General features: G+C 36.7%; 1 protein-coding gene across 2 annotated transcripts in view; it reads left to right on the forward strand.

Annotated features, from left to right (window-relative positions):
- cntn4 (contactin 4) overlaps positions 1–15,884 on the forward strand; it is a 145,173-nt gene that overhangs the window by 89,970 nt on the left and 39,319 nt on the right. For both annotated transcript variants that reach the window (XM_016458592.1, XM_016458590.1), the window contains exons 9-11: positions 2,893–3,032; positions 7,591–7,720; positions 10,333–10,483. In XM_016458592.1, the coding sequence (XP_016314078.1) occupies positions 2,893–3,032; positions 7,591–7,720; positions 10,333–10,483 (421 nt within the window). The remainder of the gene's footprint in view (positions 1–2,892; positions 3,033–7,590; positions 7,721–10,332; positions 10,484–15,884) is intronic.

Below are 15,884 nucleotides of genomic sequence, written 5' to 3' on the forward strand. Positions count from 1 at the left end.
TTTTAAAGAAATTTATACTTTGATTCAGCAAGGACATAAAAAATTGACAAAAAGTTACAGGAAAGACTTTTAGATTGTTGCAAAAAATAAATCAAATAAAATCAATCAATTTGAATTTGATATTCATTCTGAAAAAAACATCACTGTTTCCACAAAAAAAAAGTTAAACAGTTAAACAATTTTAACATTGATAGAAATGATTAATGAGATAAGAAATATTACTTGAGCACCATTTCAGCATATTGTAATGATTTCTGAAGGATAGTGTAAATTGTATAATATGTTAAAATACAATTTTTTTTTTTTATTGAAATAATATTTCACAAAATCACTATTTTTACTGTATTTTTGATCAAATACATGCAGACTTTTGTGAGCATTCTTTCAAAAATATAATTTTAGAAAAAAATATGACATGGCAAAGTATTGACAATTTAATGGATATTTTTATTAAAAAACAAAAACCATGACTCAAAGTGTAAAATTGAACTCTGCAAATTAAGGTTTCAGTGTGATTTGAAGCCAAATAAATTTTTTTGATGGTTTGACAGATGTAATTGAAAGTTTCTGAGACTGGTCTTTCCCCATTTAAGTCGATAGGACTGCATGCCTATTAACTACATCAGATATCAGCTTAAATTTCCACAAGTGAACTGACTTGCCTAAAAATGAGCTGACTTTGGCCGCATTCATCCACCAGTTATCACTTATTCTATGCTTTAAGCTATTTGTAATTATTTACAACACACCTTAAAGCCACAGCAGGCCTGTAAAAAAGCAGCGACGGGTTGACGTTTATCCTGTTTGCAGCTCTGGGATCCTTCAATGGCAGGATTAGCCTACGGACAGACCTCTTGATTTACCACTCAGATCTCTCGCTCCCTTCCCCTCTATTTCTGTCTCTGTGTCTCATTCTCTTCCCCAACGTTTTTCCCTTTGCCAGCCAGGTGATAAAAATCTGTAATCTTATTTTGAAGTCCCATGGAATTAGGCCTACGAGACATTCGTCAGCAGAGCGGGGGAATGAGGCGATCAATAAGTGTATCTCATGTTTATCACTTCCACTGGCAGCAGCAAAGCAGGAGGAGACACTCAAAGCCTTTCATTCTTTCTGCTTGCGTTGGCTTGATTAGCAATTGCCCTCAAATGTTTTTGTTGCCTTCATTAGTCCTATTCTTTGCTAGGCTAAGAAGATTGTGTACCTCTAACAGGTACACATATAAAGAGATGTTTTGTGTGTATTAATCATTCAAGGGGTCACTTCATAAATTTTAGCATTTGTTAGTCAGTGTTTTTATGCATCATAACAGTCAATTAATTTTGCTTGACCATTTTTCACCCCATATCTAATCCTTAAAATTAATTGATTGTGCTGCTGTACATTTAAAGAAATCGTTCACCTAACATAAAAATTCAAAAACCAAACAAAAGGTGGATTTCGGAAGAATATCCTAGCCATATACTGAAAGGGGAACGAGTCTGTCAAGTGCAAAAATGACAAAAAGTCTTACCGGACTACAAAATGTAAGGAAAGTTTGGTTTTTCATGATATGAACATTTTAAAGAGACATAACAAATGGTTTGAATGTAGTATTTCCCAAAATGGTTCTTACATCCAGAGTTTCCCTACACAGAAAAACAGATGTTCTTCCATAGAGTACATTATGATTGCTAGGGACACAGAAAATCTATCATAATCACAGTATGCCACTGAATAAGCGTTCAGCTGGTATTAAGGATGCTGAGAGCTCATTTTGACCTCTCTACCTCTCATTCCTCTCAAGTTTGACTTGTGGGCGTGAAATGTTGAGAGTGATTGTGTGCCCTGTGGGCAAGGCTAAGTCAGGCCCTGACTGCTTACTCTCATTTAAACAGTGGGGTTTAAAAGTCAATACTCTTCCAGTGAGTGCGAGATAGACTGAGTGGCAGTGACTAAGGGATCCAGGCAGCACTATTGGATGGTTGACAGTTTGTGACTTAAATGTGACTCAAACCTCATAACAACTATTTTTTTTGTTGTCACTCTTTACAATGCAATTAGTGCCTAAAGGATTGAGGCTTTTCAAGCTTCAAAATGATGCAAAAGCACCATAAAAGCAGTATTGTAACCAAATGTTCATGATTTGGTGGGACCAAATGTTAAAGTGTCAGTGGAGGCTGCTTAAGATGTATTCCAAATCTTCTGGAGTCATACAATGGTTTTAATAGCAATAAAGAGATTAAATTGTAAGCTGTTTAACGATAATCATCCTGTTGAGTAACTTGTGAACCACATAAGCTCAGCTCGTGAATTAATCATTTAAATTGTTTTTGCGAACAAATGATTCATTGATTAGATTTGACTCAAAAGAAGAACATCACTACTTCCCATTTCCATTTCCAGTGGAAAACAGTCATCAGATAAACTTTACACTTGTGTTTATATATTTTATTGTTTGTTTGTTTGTATGCATTCCACCCATTCTTATCTTTCTTTTAGTGTCCTTTTAGGGAAAATGCTCATAAATGATTCTTTCATTCTAAATGTGCTCTTAGTCAATTATTTACTAGGTTTGAGTTACATGCATTTAAAAGATAAAGATCAATACAGTTTGTTTATAATTAAGCCATAATTTACCCTAATGGTATCGGTTAAGGTAGTTTATGGTACTAGCTTTTAGACAATACTAATATATTAGATGTGATTTCCTTTCTATACCCATCTAAGTGGAAGTGTGAGTCAGTTGGACCTGACTGCTGTTTTCTTATGTGCCATTATTGTGATTACATCACACCATTTCCCACAGTTCATGGCTCTAATAATGCAAGTCCGCTTTGAAGGACACATAACAGGTAATAATCAAGGTTAAAGTAATTCTGTGTAGTCATTACCTCTGTTGTTGGTTGTTTCAGCCTCCCCCCAGCTAATTGAGAAGCCCCAGGATGTGCAGAAGGCCATCGATGACACTCTGTTGTGGGAATGCAAGGCCACAGGAAAACCTAAACCCTCTTACAGGTGGATGAAGAATGGAGAGAACCTGGAGCCCACTGAGGTCAGTTCACCTCTAAGGTTTGAGGACGGTCAACAGACTTTTGTAATAAAAGTAAAAATATTAAAAATTACAGTTCACCCAAAAATGCAAATTCAGTCACCATTTGACTTGCTTTCTTCTGTGGAACACACAAAAAATTTTTTTTTTTATACTTTGTCCATGTATGTTTTTTTGGACCCCACTGACCTTCATTGCATGGCCAAAAACTGTTGAAACATATCATATTCTTTTTTGTTCTACAGAAAAAATCTAATCATAAAGGTTTGGAGTAAATGGTAAACCTGCAATTTTGTGTGAATTATCCTTTTAAATATTGTATTTCAAAATATAGGTTTAGTAAAAAAAAAAAAATACAGATTATATCTGAAGAAAGTTAAGAAACTTGTTATTTATTGTCTGGTTTTTAGGTTATATCACTGATTTAGTAGCAGTCATCTGCTGTAGTAGTAGATCTGCCAGCCATCTGTATTAACCTTGTGAGACCACTGCTTGAGAGCGTATTCCTTAATGGCTTTTCTATAACCGTCTAAATCAGAGTGAATCCACTGGAGTACCTGATATGTCATTCTGCAGACTCTCTATACAGGCCACTCCAGAATTATCGAAACAATAGGAATGGACAAAGTTGAGAACATAAAAGCTTCCAAATATCCACCACTTGTTCTGACGATGAGAGGGAATAGCTCCCCAAAAATGCAATAAACTCAAGATGGCAATAGCTAGCAGAAAGCACTAGCAATACTCTCTAACAACACATTTTAAAGATTGAACCAACACATTTTCATTTCATACCTCTTCCTTTTTTGTGACTTTGTCAAAGTTATTCTTTAGATGCGACTTTTGCAGACCAGTTTACTTCCATTGTGTGACTTTTCAGGATGTTTAATGTGGAAAAAAGTGCTTGATTTTTATCCATCAGGAATTTATTGGAATATGGAAAATTGGCACTTCAGGACTTTGCGGTTGAGTTTTTGAGGGCTACACCTCTCCTGAAACACTGACAGCACAAAACTTCAGCAGCCTTTGTGAGGACAAATGAAAAGTCATTTGATGTGGAGCAAGACAAGACATTTTGATGAAACGCAGCCATTTTTTTTTTTTGGAATAACATGCTGTTATGAATTATGCACAATAAGACCAGTAAAGTGCATTAAGTAAGTAAACAGGACAGTTTTGATTTCATGTCGGCTTTAAATAAGGTGCAGAGAGGAGCATGCTAATTACAGCTTTTCTAATCATCATTACTGCTCATCATTACATAAACATAATTACTGGTTTACAACCTACAAACATCACCAAACAACACAAGCTCAGAATATGAAGGACATTTAAAAAGTCCTTAAATAAAGTAAAATACATTTAATGAACATTAAGGCTTGATTTAATACAGTCATTCATAGCCGTGGACACAAGATGCAAGACACTTAGCAATCTACCATTAAATCCTCCAATCTAAAACAGCAGAATTTGAAGTTTCCTTGAAGGCCATTAGGAGAAGGCTTATAAACCTTTACTGTGTACCAGACAGGCTCTTATTGTTTTGTCTTTCTCTGAAATCCATTTAAACTATAGTGAAAGAGGTGATAAACATTTATATGTCTCGACACTCTATGTAATATACAACCTGTCTCCACTGAGAGCATTTCACCCAGAATTCCAAACTCTAAGCGCATGAAGTTATTTTTAGAGACTAGTAGCTCTTCAGCGCAACTATGGTGTGGTGAATAAACAAATCAGTAAGCTTCATGTAAATTAGCCTTGCTATGCGATGCGGGTGCAAACAAAACAAAAGATATTGATCCATTTAGAGACTGTTTATGTGTTCAGAGACATGGCCACTTGTCTTTCTTCATCTGTCACTCATTCTTTTTCATCTTTCACACCATCGGATGAGAATATCTATCAGCGCTGCATAATTAGCAGTCTGTCCATTTTATTGTTTTGCACTTTATTAGAGAACGGTTCCAACAGAATACACCACAATCAAAAAAAAAGTTCATTTATATGCTTTGGACCTCAGGAAATAATTGCTAATGCAGATTTTGCTGTTAGGCTACACGTTCGTTGAGTGAATTTGTATTTAAAATACCGAATTTGCATAATGATCAATGTTTTACAGGTATGTTTGTGTGCCAAGGTAATTGCCGAAAGGTACAAAAGGTGAAATCTCTTTATTTTGCATTTATGGTTGTAAAAATGATTTGAAAGACCTTGCGCCTTTCTGGAAGCACATCTCTTTGAGCATTGAACAAATACCACACGGTTTGTGCTATGACAGACTAATGTCTCAAGGGCACAACAATCTCTTGATTAAATCATAGCCCTAGCTTACATTTTGATTCTGAAATGTTGATTTTCAATGTATCCCGGTTAAATGAATTAATCAGTTCAGAATTATTACAATCTCCAAATGTCACCGTCAACATCAGAGCTTTAATCAATTGTATAACTAAAGGTCATTGATGTAGCAAAAGCATGGGTTGTTGACTTATACCATTTGTTATTTTCACTGTGCTTAATCAATGGGGGACCTTTCATGTTCTTTCTGCCTTATTGGAACGCAGCATTGCTAAGGTGACCAGCTAAAAACCGCTTCTTTGTAAATCACTGTGACGCTCCAGTCGCTGAGAAAAAGGGATATGATGTAAGGCACACACCGTGTCTTGGCTAATCTAGTAATAAACGTGTCAATGATCTTGTTCACCCGTATCATTGTGCTTGTTTGATACCAGCTCGTACTGCTTACGCCGAACATAGCTTATATTTGTAGTAGTTTGATTTAAAATGTACCACATAATATAAAACAGAGTGTTTACAACTGCTACGAACTGGTAATGAGGCCTAACATGTACGGTGTTTTGAATGAAAGGAGACATTATCGTCTTTTCAAAGGCACAGATTTAAATCAAGACTTAGGAAATGAAAACGTCCATGAAGGCGTGCACACACACTTCATATCAGGATGAGATTTGCCACAACTGTAGTCATGCATTGCGTTTTATGTCCTGACCCGACGGATTTCAAGCAGTGACATTGCCAATCACGGCATTTCAGCGCAGGCGTGCAGATGGTCCCCTCCCTCAGGTCCCGCCACGTGCAAAACTGCTGATTTAAGAGGAATGTCACGGTTAATTAGTACAGTAGTAAAGTGAAGCATCGCCTCACTCCGAACTGCTATATGCCACTATGTGATTTTTTGTGCAGGCTTATTTGTCCCATATTGTGCATTCGTCCCTTCCTTCTCCTTTCCATTTTAAAGTACACCGACACAAATCTCATTCAAGCGCAGATTATCCTGATGACCGTCTGCTGTTTTATATGCCGTGACTACAATAAAGATTTTATTGACATTATAGGATATTAAAAAAATGTACTTAAAAAATGAGCTCCCTTCAAAAATGAAAGTTGTGCCAAGTTGTGTACAAGGAGGTACATTAGGGCAGTGGTTCCCAACCCTGGTCCTGAAGGCACCCCAACACTGCACATTTTGCATGTCTCCTTTCTCTGACACACCAATTTCAGGTCTTGGGATCCCTACTAACGAGCTGATGACCTGAATCAGGTGTGTTTGATTAAGGAGACGTGCAAAACGTGCAGTGTTGGGGTGCCTCCAGGACCAGGGTTGGGAACCACTAGGTTCATTAGGATAAATAGAAAAAAAATGACATCAAAACATTTCATTATTTGAAGTTGTTTTCATTGGCAGAGCAAAAACAGACAACAAGTTACTCAATATTAACTTGTTTGTTGAGCTATTATATTAAAGAAATACCACATTCATAATTGTGCTGTTGCTCTGAATGTCAACACGGCCGTTTTTGTGTGAACTATTCCTTGCATACGAAGAATAAAGTTAAAGGGCAAAATGTGAGATATGAAAGGACAGAATACACTCTAGAGTGTTCTGCCACTTTTCATGCCAATTTTTAATATGAACCTGTCTTTTTATGAGCCTTTAAAATGTTGTTTATGCCTGCTGGAAGGAAACATTAGGTGGAAACTAAATGCTCTCAAGGTTACTGAGGCTGAAGGTTTATATATTTATTTATAAATACAGTATATACACACCTTTGATTGTAGTGTCCTGGTGTTTTAAGATGTCTTTGGCATTTTAAAACATGTTTCCCTATTTTATGTTGTTTTATACACTATATTCATCAAATAAGTTTGGTTAACATCAGAAGACATGCAAACTACATTGCATCACATATTAGAAATAGTATAAAGCTGTCAGGTTTAAAATATTAGCCCAGCTTGTTTATAATGGCAAACATCATCCAGCTTCCCAACGGCTTGTCCGCGGAATACAGAGGCTTGAGCCCCTGTTAAGAAGTAAACAAGCCAAGGCTTTATTTCCATCTCATAAACATACAGATTTATTGCCGTCGTTTTTGAGCAGCCTCCCAACGCAGTGTCTCCCATTAGTAATGAACACTCAGATTTATGATCGTTTCCATCAACCTCCAGACATAATTTAGCTTCCCAGACATGTTGTGCTTTTATGCAGATTAGCAATCTCAGTAAAAGACTCTTAACGGAGATATCCTGTTTTCCACAGGAGAGGGTGCAGGTCATTAATGGCGCCCTGTCCATCACTCGCCTGGCGCTCTCCGATATTGGAATGTACCAGTGCGTGGCTGGAAACAAGTATGGAGAAGTGTACTCCAATGCTCAACTCAGAGTTATCGGTAAGTGAAACCTGATTAATTGCGTTTGACTGAAATATTAGTGTGGTTTGTAAATTTGCAAAGCACAAAATAACGACTGCATTAATATACTGTAGCTTACACTCTTTATCTCAACTACATGCTCCTGATAATAGCCACTTATGAGTCATATAATGTAATTAGATGTGTAATATTGTTCATGACATGCACACATAGGCTTTTTCTTCTTATCTGGAGGCGAATTTCTGTCAAGGAGATTTTTGTTGCTTAAAATTGAATGATTGGTCCAAACAGGCTTTCGAAACTCCCCCATCTACCATTGGTCAGATAAACTAAAAACCCCGCCCCACACTCACACCATTGGTTAAGCCAAGTTGCCAGGTTGGACAAATTATATTCTTCTCCTGTCACAAACAGAATACCAAAATAAAATACTTTAACAGAATATCCTTCACTACTTATTTTATGACCAACACCAAAACAGTCAGTGTAACATGATTACAGAATGAGTTGCTCTTACGAGTCGTGAATTATAAATATAGCTCAACCAGTGTAGTCTGATTCCTGAATGAGTGATTCATATGAGATGGTACTTTTTTAAGTGAATCAAAAACACACAGCTCAACCAGTATAGTATGCTTTCCAAACGAATTAGTGAATCAATCAGCTTACCAACAGCTGCTGATTGGTTGTTCATATGACAGTGTAAATAAAGATACCCATTATACATTTTATCAGTGGTATTTTATAAAAATAAATTTAAGATGTTATTACATGTTTTTGTTATTTTAGTATTGTTGTCTAGTTATTGGATTGCATTTATGCTGCAACGTCGAAAGTCTGTGTAAACACATTTTCAAAGCTTTATTTTAATGTATTCATTATTGAAATATCAGTAGGCAGTGTAATAATTACATTTTCTGTTTCCAAATATATATTCCTTAAAAGTACTAAAAAATAATCGTTGAACCTGCACCAGCTCATGCTATTGTTTGAGCCAGGAGCTGACATGTTGGGCTTCTCAAACACAGAAATGTTTTGGAAGCTCTGCAGTGTTTGCATTTACTCAGGAAGTCAACCTACAAATGTCTTACTGCAAAAGGTTTCTGCACATTAAATTGGGATTGTGATTGTCATGGCCAGTAACATTACACTGCAGAGCTGTGGTAACTTGCCGTCTACATCCACATTCTATTCACCCACGACTTTCTTTGTTTATTGTTTTGCCATTAAAATTCAACTGCCAAAGTGGCCAAGAAACTGAACTCACAGGAGAATAATTGTCAGTCCCTCACACAGATAAAATAATTGAAGTGCCTTTTAAAAGACAGAGTGTGAAGATTGTAAAGCCGGAGAAATTATCATAATAAAAACTCATTTGAGTGGGAAACGTGGAAAAAAAGAGGAAAGGACATGACATTTTCCCTTTGTTTTTCTTAGCAGAGATAAGGAGCGTATGATAATTAAATTGTGCCACATATGCTGAGCCTCTGCTCTGCCATCTCTGTTTCTACATCATTCGTACCCGCGTACACATGTCTTCCTTTGAAGTACAGTGATTAGAGTGGATGTGCTCTAAATAGTCCTTAATCCTCGTGTCTGCGTACCTGTAATTATGGTCAAATATGAAAAGGGAAAAATTGGCCTGATGCACGATGGTCTTCGGTTGTTAAATATTATTGTTGTTAAATATTTCAATGGTTCTTTGTGTGTCCTTTATTTATCAGTACAATAAGATATAGGACGGAAAATAATGGGGATAAGAGCGGGGAAATGAAAAAATCACAAACCGGATTCAAGCTGGATGAGCACCACAAAGCAAACCACTATGCCACAACTCTGATGTTTTCAGCCTATACTATTTGCACAGCAACATCAATAGTTATCAGATTGTTTTTAAATTTAACTCAGATTGACATAATTACAAGCACCATTTAAATTTTCCTGTGACACTGATTCATGACAATCAATCAGTGCTGGTTTCTATGGAAGCTTATTTCCGGGATAGATAAAAAAAAAAATTGGCAATTTTCATATCACAATTCTGAGTTTTTTCAATTTTGAGTTTATATCGCTCTATTCTGACTTTTCTTAACAGGTCTGTGAGGTAAAGACTTAACAATCAAGTTCGTGTTTTTTTTTTCAAAGATATAAACTCGCAATTCTGAGAAAAGTCAGAATTGTGAGCTCATATCTCTGAAAAAGGTCAGAATTGTGAGATTTAAACTCAGTATTGTAAGAAAAATGTCAGAATTGTGAGATAAAGTCATCATTACCTTTTCATGTTTTTTTGTTGTTTTTGTTTTTATGTGTTTTGTTTTGTTTTTCTATAGCAGAAATAACCTTCCATAGGTTTCCTTTTGAAAGAAAGTTATGTTCGGATTTTTTTTTTCAAATGTTTCATTTAATTTTTTTAAGATAAAGACTGTACATTTTAAATGTTTATATCTCCTAAAAGTGAATTTTGTTATGCCGCTTTACATGCAATTTTACTTGTTTTGATCCCAAAACATTCCTTTATTTGTATGTAATTAAAAATAGTTGCATGAGACAGAGTTTCAGCTGTTATTTTTTTCTGTGCTTTCTGTTGACGTATGGTCTTAATAAAATCTAAAACTTGTCTTTCGTTTCAGCTGTCGCTCCTGATTTCTCCCAAACCCAGCTGAAGAGCCACACTTTAGTCAAAGAAGGCGGCGATGTTCTCATTGAATGCAAACCCAAGATGTCTCCTCGAGGCATGATCTCCTGGCGCAAAGGCAACGACGCCCTCCGAGAAAACAGCAGGTAACTCCCTTATCCCACTCAGATGCCATTAGTCATATCTGCTGATGCTTTCCTCTATTTCAGGGTTTTTACGTAATGCTACAAAACCAGAGCTTTTCCAGTCTGATGCAGGAACAGTCAAACAGGACTGTGGGATGATGAGCCCACAATACTGCGCTTGTGCTCCAGATCTGGTTTTTGATATAATGTCTTTGTCAAATCATTTCTGTTATTCACAGCAACAAAGCACTGCCACTGACTTTGGCCATTCATCTCTGCCTGTGGAATCCCACTACAGCAGCCAGAGAAAAAGCATGTCTCAGCATGTCTCTGCTAAGGGTCGCATCAATATATCTCTAGTGGGCTTTGTGTTTCAGTTTCAGCTGCTCTTTTCTCTTTCTTTCATTCTATTTTACTATCACTTTCTGTTATTTGCTCACTCCCCTAAACACAAGAGCCTCATAGTGGGCTATTTTCTGCAGACGTGTATTGCGGATCTCTAACGTGTGCCCTGTTATTAAAAGTACTTGCTTAAAATATTCTTAATATACTGTGAAATATTATATGCATATACAAATATTGTTTTTATATGCATATAATGCTAATTATCTCATTTATTTTATTACTTACACTAACGTTTAAAAGTTTGGAGTCAGTAAGTTTTTTTGACAGAAATCAATACTTTTATTCAGCAGTTTTATTAACTTTTAAGTTGATCAAAAGAGACAGTAAAGACATATATATATATATTACAAAAAATGTTTATTTTTAATAAATGTTGTTCTTTTGAACTTTCTGTGCATTGAAGTCACTGTTTCCAAAAGAAACACAACTATAACAATAAGACAGCACCAAATCAGCATATTAGAATTATTTCTGAAGGATCATGTGACACTGAAAACTAGAGTAATGATGCTGAAAATTCAGCTTTGCCATCACAGGAATAAATTACTTAAAAAAAAATAATAATAGTAAAATAGAAAATAATAATATTTGTAGTAATATTTTACAATATGATTGTTTTTGCTGTATTTTTGATCAAATAAATGCAGTCTTGGCAAGCATATGAGACTTCTTTCAGAAACATTAAAACATCTTACCAGCCCAAATTTTGAATGGTAGTGCACTTCATACCCAGAGAGCATTTTATCCATATTAAACCAGTCTAAAACCAGCCTAAAGTGGTTTATAGTGGTTCATCTGGTCTCCTAGTCTGGATCAGTTCATGTTTAGTTGTTTTGACAGGTTAACCAGTTGGTTTCCCAGCTTGTGGCCAAGTGGCCAAAACCTAAAACTAGCAACCAGACCAGTCTACCTATCTCAAACTGGTTTATACTTTTTTTTCAGCAGGGCTATGATGTCCTAAAAAGACATTTATTTCTAATTAGAAACTGACTACGTTGGCATATTTGCATGCAGTGTATTTTTGCACCTAAATATATTTTGTCTAAAAGATTCACATTTCACGTAGAAACCAATGAGCACACTCAATTATTCAAATGGAGCCTGATGTTCTTATTAACAGCTCCAGTATGGATCTCGCAGTCGGTCATAACCGGACTCTGCAGGTTTATCAGGTGACCAGTGGTGTCCCCTCCCAAGCAAAGGCAGGGTGTTAATCAACTTCTCTGCACTCTTAGTAGGAGGTCAGCGTCCCTGCCAGACCAGCCTTTATCAACAAGCATATGTCCCCGTCTCAGCTATAGAGTGGCAGCCAGACACAGCTTGATACAAGTGCAGTATGTCACCGACCCGGAGCGTTTGCGTCTGACCACACTGGGATAGGCAAAGTTCAGCGCGTCTGTGTGTGTTTGTGTATGCATCTGTCAGTGTGTGCACACCACGGTTGCCCATCGTTTACATATACAAAGTTGGTGTTGGTGCTCATCAAACAGAGTGGCGGGCCGTTTGCATAAGGGTTACGCTGCCAATGTCCTTGAGCTGTCCTGTGTGAGAGGACAGCAAAGCTGACGAATTCTTGATGTCTGCACCTTGAAGAGTCACGGCAGGAAATTGATTTGCCATGTGACGTCTTTCTTCTTTTCACTTTGTTTTGCATCTCATCCTTATTCTTTTAAACACTATATTCAGGCGTTTTATTCACAAACAGATTTTAATATAGAGAATAAGTGTTGCCTAGATTGTTATGGGTTAATTTTAGGAAATCTTGTGCACTGCTTATGATTTTAGAGAAGATAAAGTGGCCTCAAAAAGTATTTGCCACTTAAAGTAAGTGACACTTAATAATATCTGAATGTGATTGCGTTCAATTACAAAAAATATATAAATAAGTTGCGTTTTTTTTTTCAAGAACGATAGAACATGCATCCTTTTAAAGCAAAACATTTCGCAAAAAAATTAATTTGTTAGATTTTAAATGATAAAACAAAAGCATTTGGATATTTAATGGCTGTCATGCTTAATTGCTGGTCACTGGCTTCATAAATCCACTAAAAGTTATCAAAAAGAATTGTTCAGAAAAATGAAGTTAGCCTGATATTTTGTTGTCTAATGCAATTAAATTTAGACATTTTAAGTGTGGCCTAAGTGTCCAAATACTTTTTGGGTCCGCTGTATCTTAACCTTATTATGGAAGACTTTTATTGTCCTGCCTGGCACGAAAACATCCTAAACCCTACCACTTCAGATAATAGTCTTTGCTGTGCTTTATTTGCTATAAATATTGTGTTAGGCAGTGCTTGTTTTCTTTTGAGGAACCAAGTGTTCCGTGGTTGGAAAGATTGCTAAGAGCCTTATTGGAATTATAAGGAGCCATTTAGGAGCCAAATGGGTGTTTTTGTGTTGCATTTTGACTCCAAAGGATTGTCTTTAAAAAAATACATCATACATATCTTACAAGATATTTAAATAATAAATCTTGCCACTCTGCCTATGCAGTGAGGGGGAAAAAATAAGACAGTGACTAAGTATTTATTAATGGAAAATCAGAAAATTATTTTTTAATGCCGTTTGGGCCCTCTCTGTGGTTTAGAACAAAATACTGCTCTTTTTCACTTTTGATAGGGAATGGATTTCCACATAGACCTCCTCACCTATCTTTGACACACAGGTAATTAAAAAGAAAAATGGATAAATCACAAGTTTGCATGTATATGTCCCAGGTTGTATTGTGGCCAGCGAGGTCTGGTCAGAATGTTTGATTGCATCGTCAATAGATGGAAGCCAGCCAGGGAACTTTCTGCAGAATTGAATTTATTTCTGGAAAATGCTGACTTTCTTTCAAGCTCCTTTCGACACCTACGCACACTTATGAACGCACACTTTTAAACTGATATTCATTACAGTTACTTGTTATAAAAACTCGTCTCGTACCGGCAGGGATTGTAGGTGGGGGGAGTGAATGTACAGCGCTCTCTCCCACCTTCAATACCACGACTGAGGTGCCCTTGAGCAAGGCACCGAACCTCCAACTGCTCCCCGGGCGCCGCAGCAAAAAAATGGTTGCCCACTGCTCCAGGTGTGTGTTCACTGTTGTGTGTGTGCACTTAGGATGGGTTAAATGCAGAGCACTAATTCCAAGTATGGGTCACCATACTTGGCCACATGTCACGTCACTTTCACTTTAAACGACCAATAGAAGAAAGGAGCTTAAATAAATTAGCTTACATAAAATGATATACATACAGTAGTAAGGGTGTAACAATATATTGTGTCACAATATATCGCAATAGAAAAATGCAACAGTGTATATTGTGGATAGCAGCAATATGTATTGGGTAAAGTTCACACAAAAAAATAATGTTTAGACAGATTTAATTTATTCACATATAAATAATAGTCAAAGAGTGCATCAAATATGGTAAACCCAGAAGCTCGCACATTTGAGCTTCTATGTTTATTAATTATTATTAATAAATGAAAAATAAAATACATTAATATTATAGAATATTTAAAACTTCTCAAATGTATGTAGTCAGGGACAGTGCAAGCTTATGTGTCTAACATAATTCTGTATTTTTAGCTAAACAAAGTCATGAATATTTATAATCTGATAAATTAACATATACATTTGTTACCTGTTTATCATGTTTATCATGAATTATAATAATTCAAAAATGAACATTTTGTGAGAGTATTGATGAGTATCAAATAGAAAGTTATTAGGGGTGATAAACTCATGTCACAATTATATATACTATATGTAATTGAATTTTCTTATAATCCATTGACAAGTCTAATAAATTCAAGTCCCATCTTGCTTTCTTTTTCTATGTGATACATATGTGAAATAAAAAGGATTGCAAATGCGGTTTCCTGTCGGCTTTAGGATGTGTTTTATTCCACTTATTTATATTGCATCCCTGTCAGCTCTCGCTAACCTTGTAAACAGCAGCAGGTATAAAGACACCACTCTCATTAAGTGGAAATGCCATTAGAGACTAATTCATAATCAGATGTATTGTTTTATGCAAATGGGTGTTAGCGTGTGCGTGCGTGTATGTGGATGCATGCTGTGTGCAAGCACCTGTCTGGGAGCCAGACCTAATCAAAGCAGGGTGCATTTGAACTCCTTTTGTGTAAGATTAATTGGCATAATTGTGCAAGCTCTCCTTGATGGTGGAGAAGGAGAGGAGACGGTGTCACCAGCAGGATAATCCATCTTCATAGCAGCAGCCCCTTTTTTTCCAGCCAGAGAGGAGAGAGATCGAAAGGGAGGGAGGGATGCATGCCGTTTCTATCTTATTTGTAACTGATGCATCTACCTCAGGGGTAGACAAGTTCGGTCCTAGAGAGCCACAGTCCTGCAGAGTTCAGCTGCCTGGACATTCTATAGAGCAGGGGTGGCGAACTCCGGTCCTGGAGAGCCGCAGTCCTGCAGAGTTCAGCTCTAACCCTAATAAAAACTCACCTGCCTGAAGCTTCCTAGTAACCCTTCAGGCCTTGATTAGCTTGTTCAGGTGTGTTTGATTAGGGTTGAAGCAAAACTCTGCAGGGCTGCGGCTCTCCAGGACCGACGTTCGCCACCCCTGCTATAGAGAATGAGGAGCTACGTCACGATCTTTTCACTCCGCATTGCATTTCGGGAAGGCGCCGCCATATTAGCAGGATACGCTATCCGTTTCCATGGTTACTTCTCATTCTCTGTAAGTATAAATGCTTATATTTTGTTTTGTTTTTGCCTTTAAGTTAAACAACCATTCATTCTTCATTGTATCGTTTGCAGGGAAGAGAAGCTATTTTATCGCACTGCATGATATGCACTGCATTTCTGTCTTAGGTTTTGTAGAATTTGGTTTAGTGTTTACCCGATTAGCTTGAATACAGTGTCGCCCGCTGCTGCTTCAGCCATCATATGGTACATTATCCAAATAAAAGTGTTCAACAAGCTGACAGAAGTTCATCCATTGCTTTGTTGGAAACTTTTAAATGACAAAGTATAATTGATGTCATTATAAATATT

This window comes from Sinocyclocheilus anshuiensis, unplaced genomic scaffold (assembly GCF_001515605.1).
Source record: "Sinocyclocheilus anshuiensis isolate Anshui unplaced genomic scaffold, SAMN03320099.WGS_v1.1 scaffold615, whole genome shotgun sequence".
Classification (NCBI taxonomy): Eukaryota; Metazoa; Chordata; class Actinopteri; order Cypriniformes; family Cyprinidae; genus Sinocyclocheilus; species Sinocyclocheilus anshuiensis.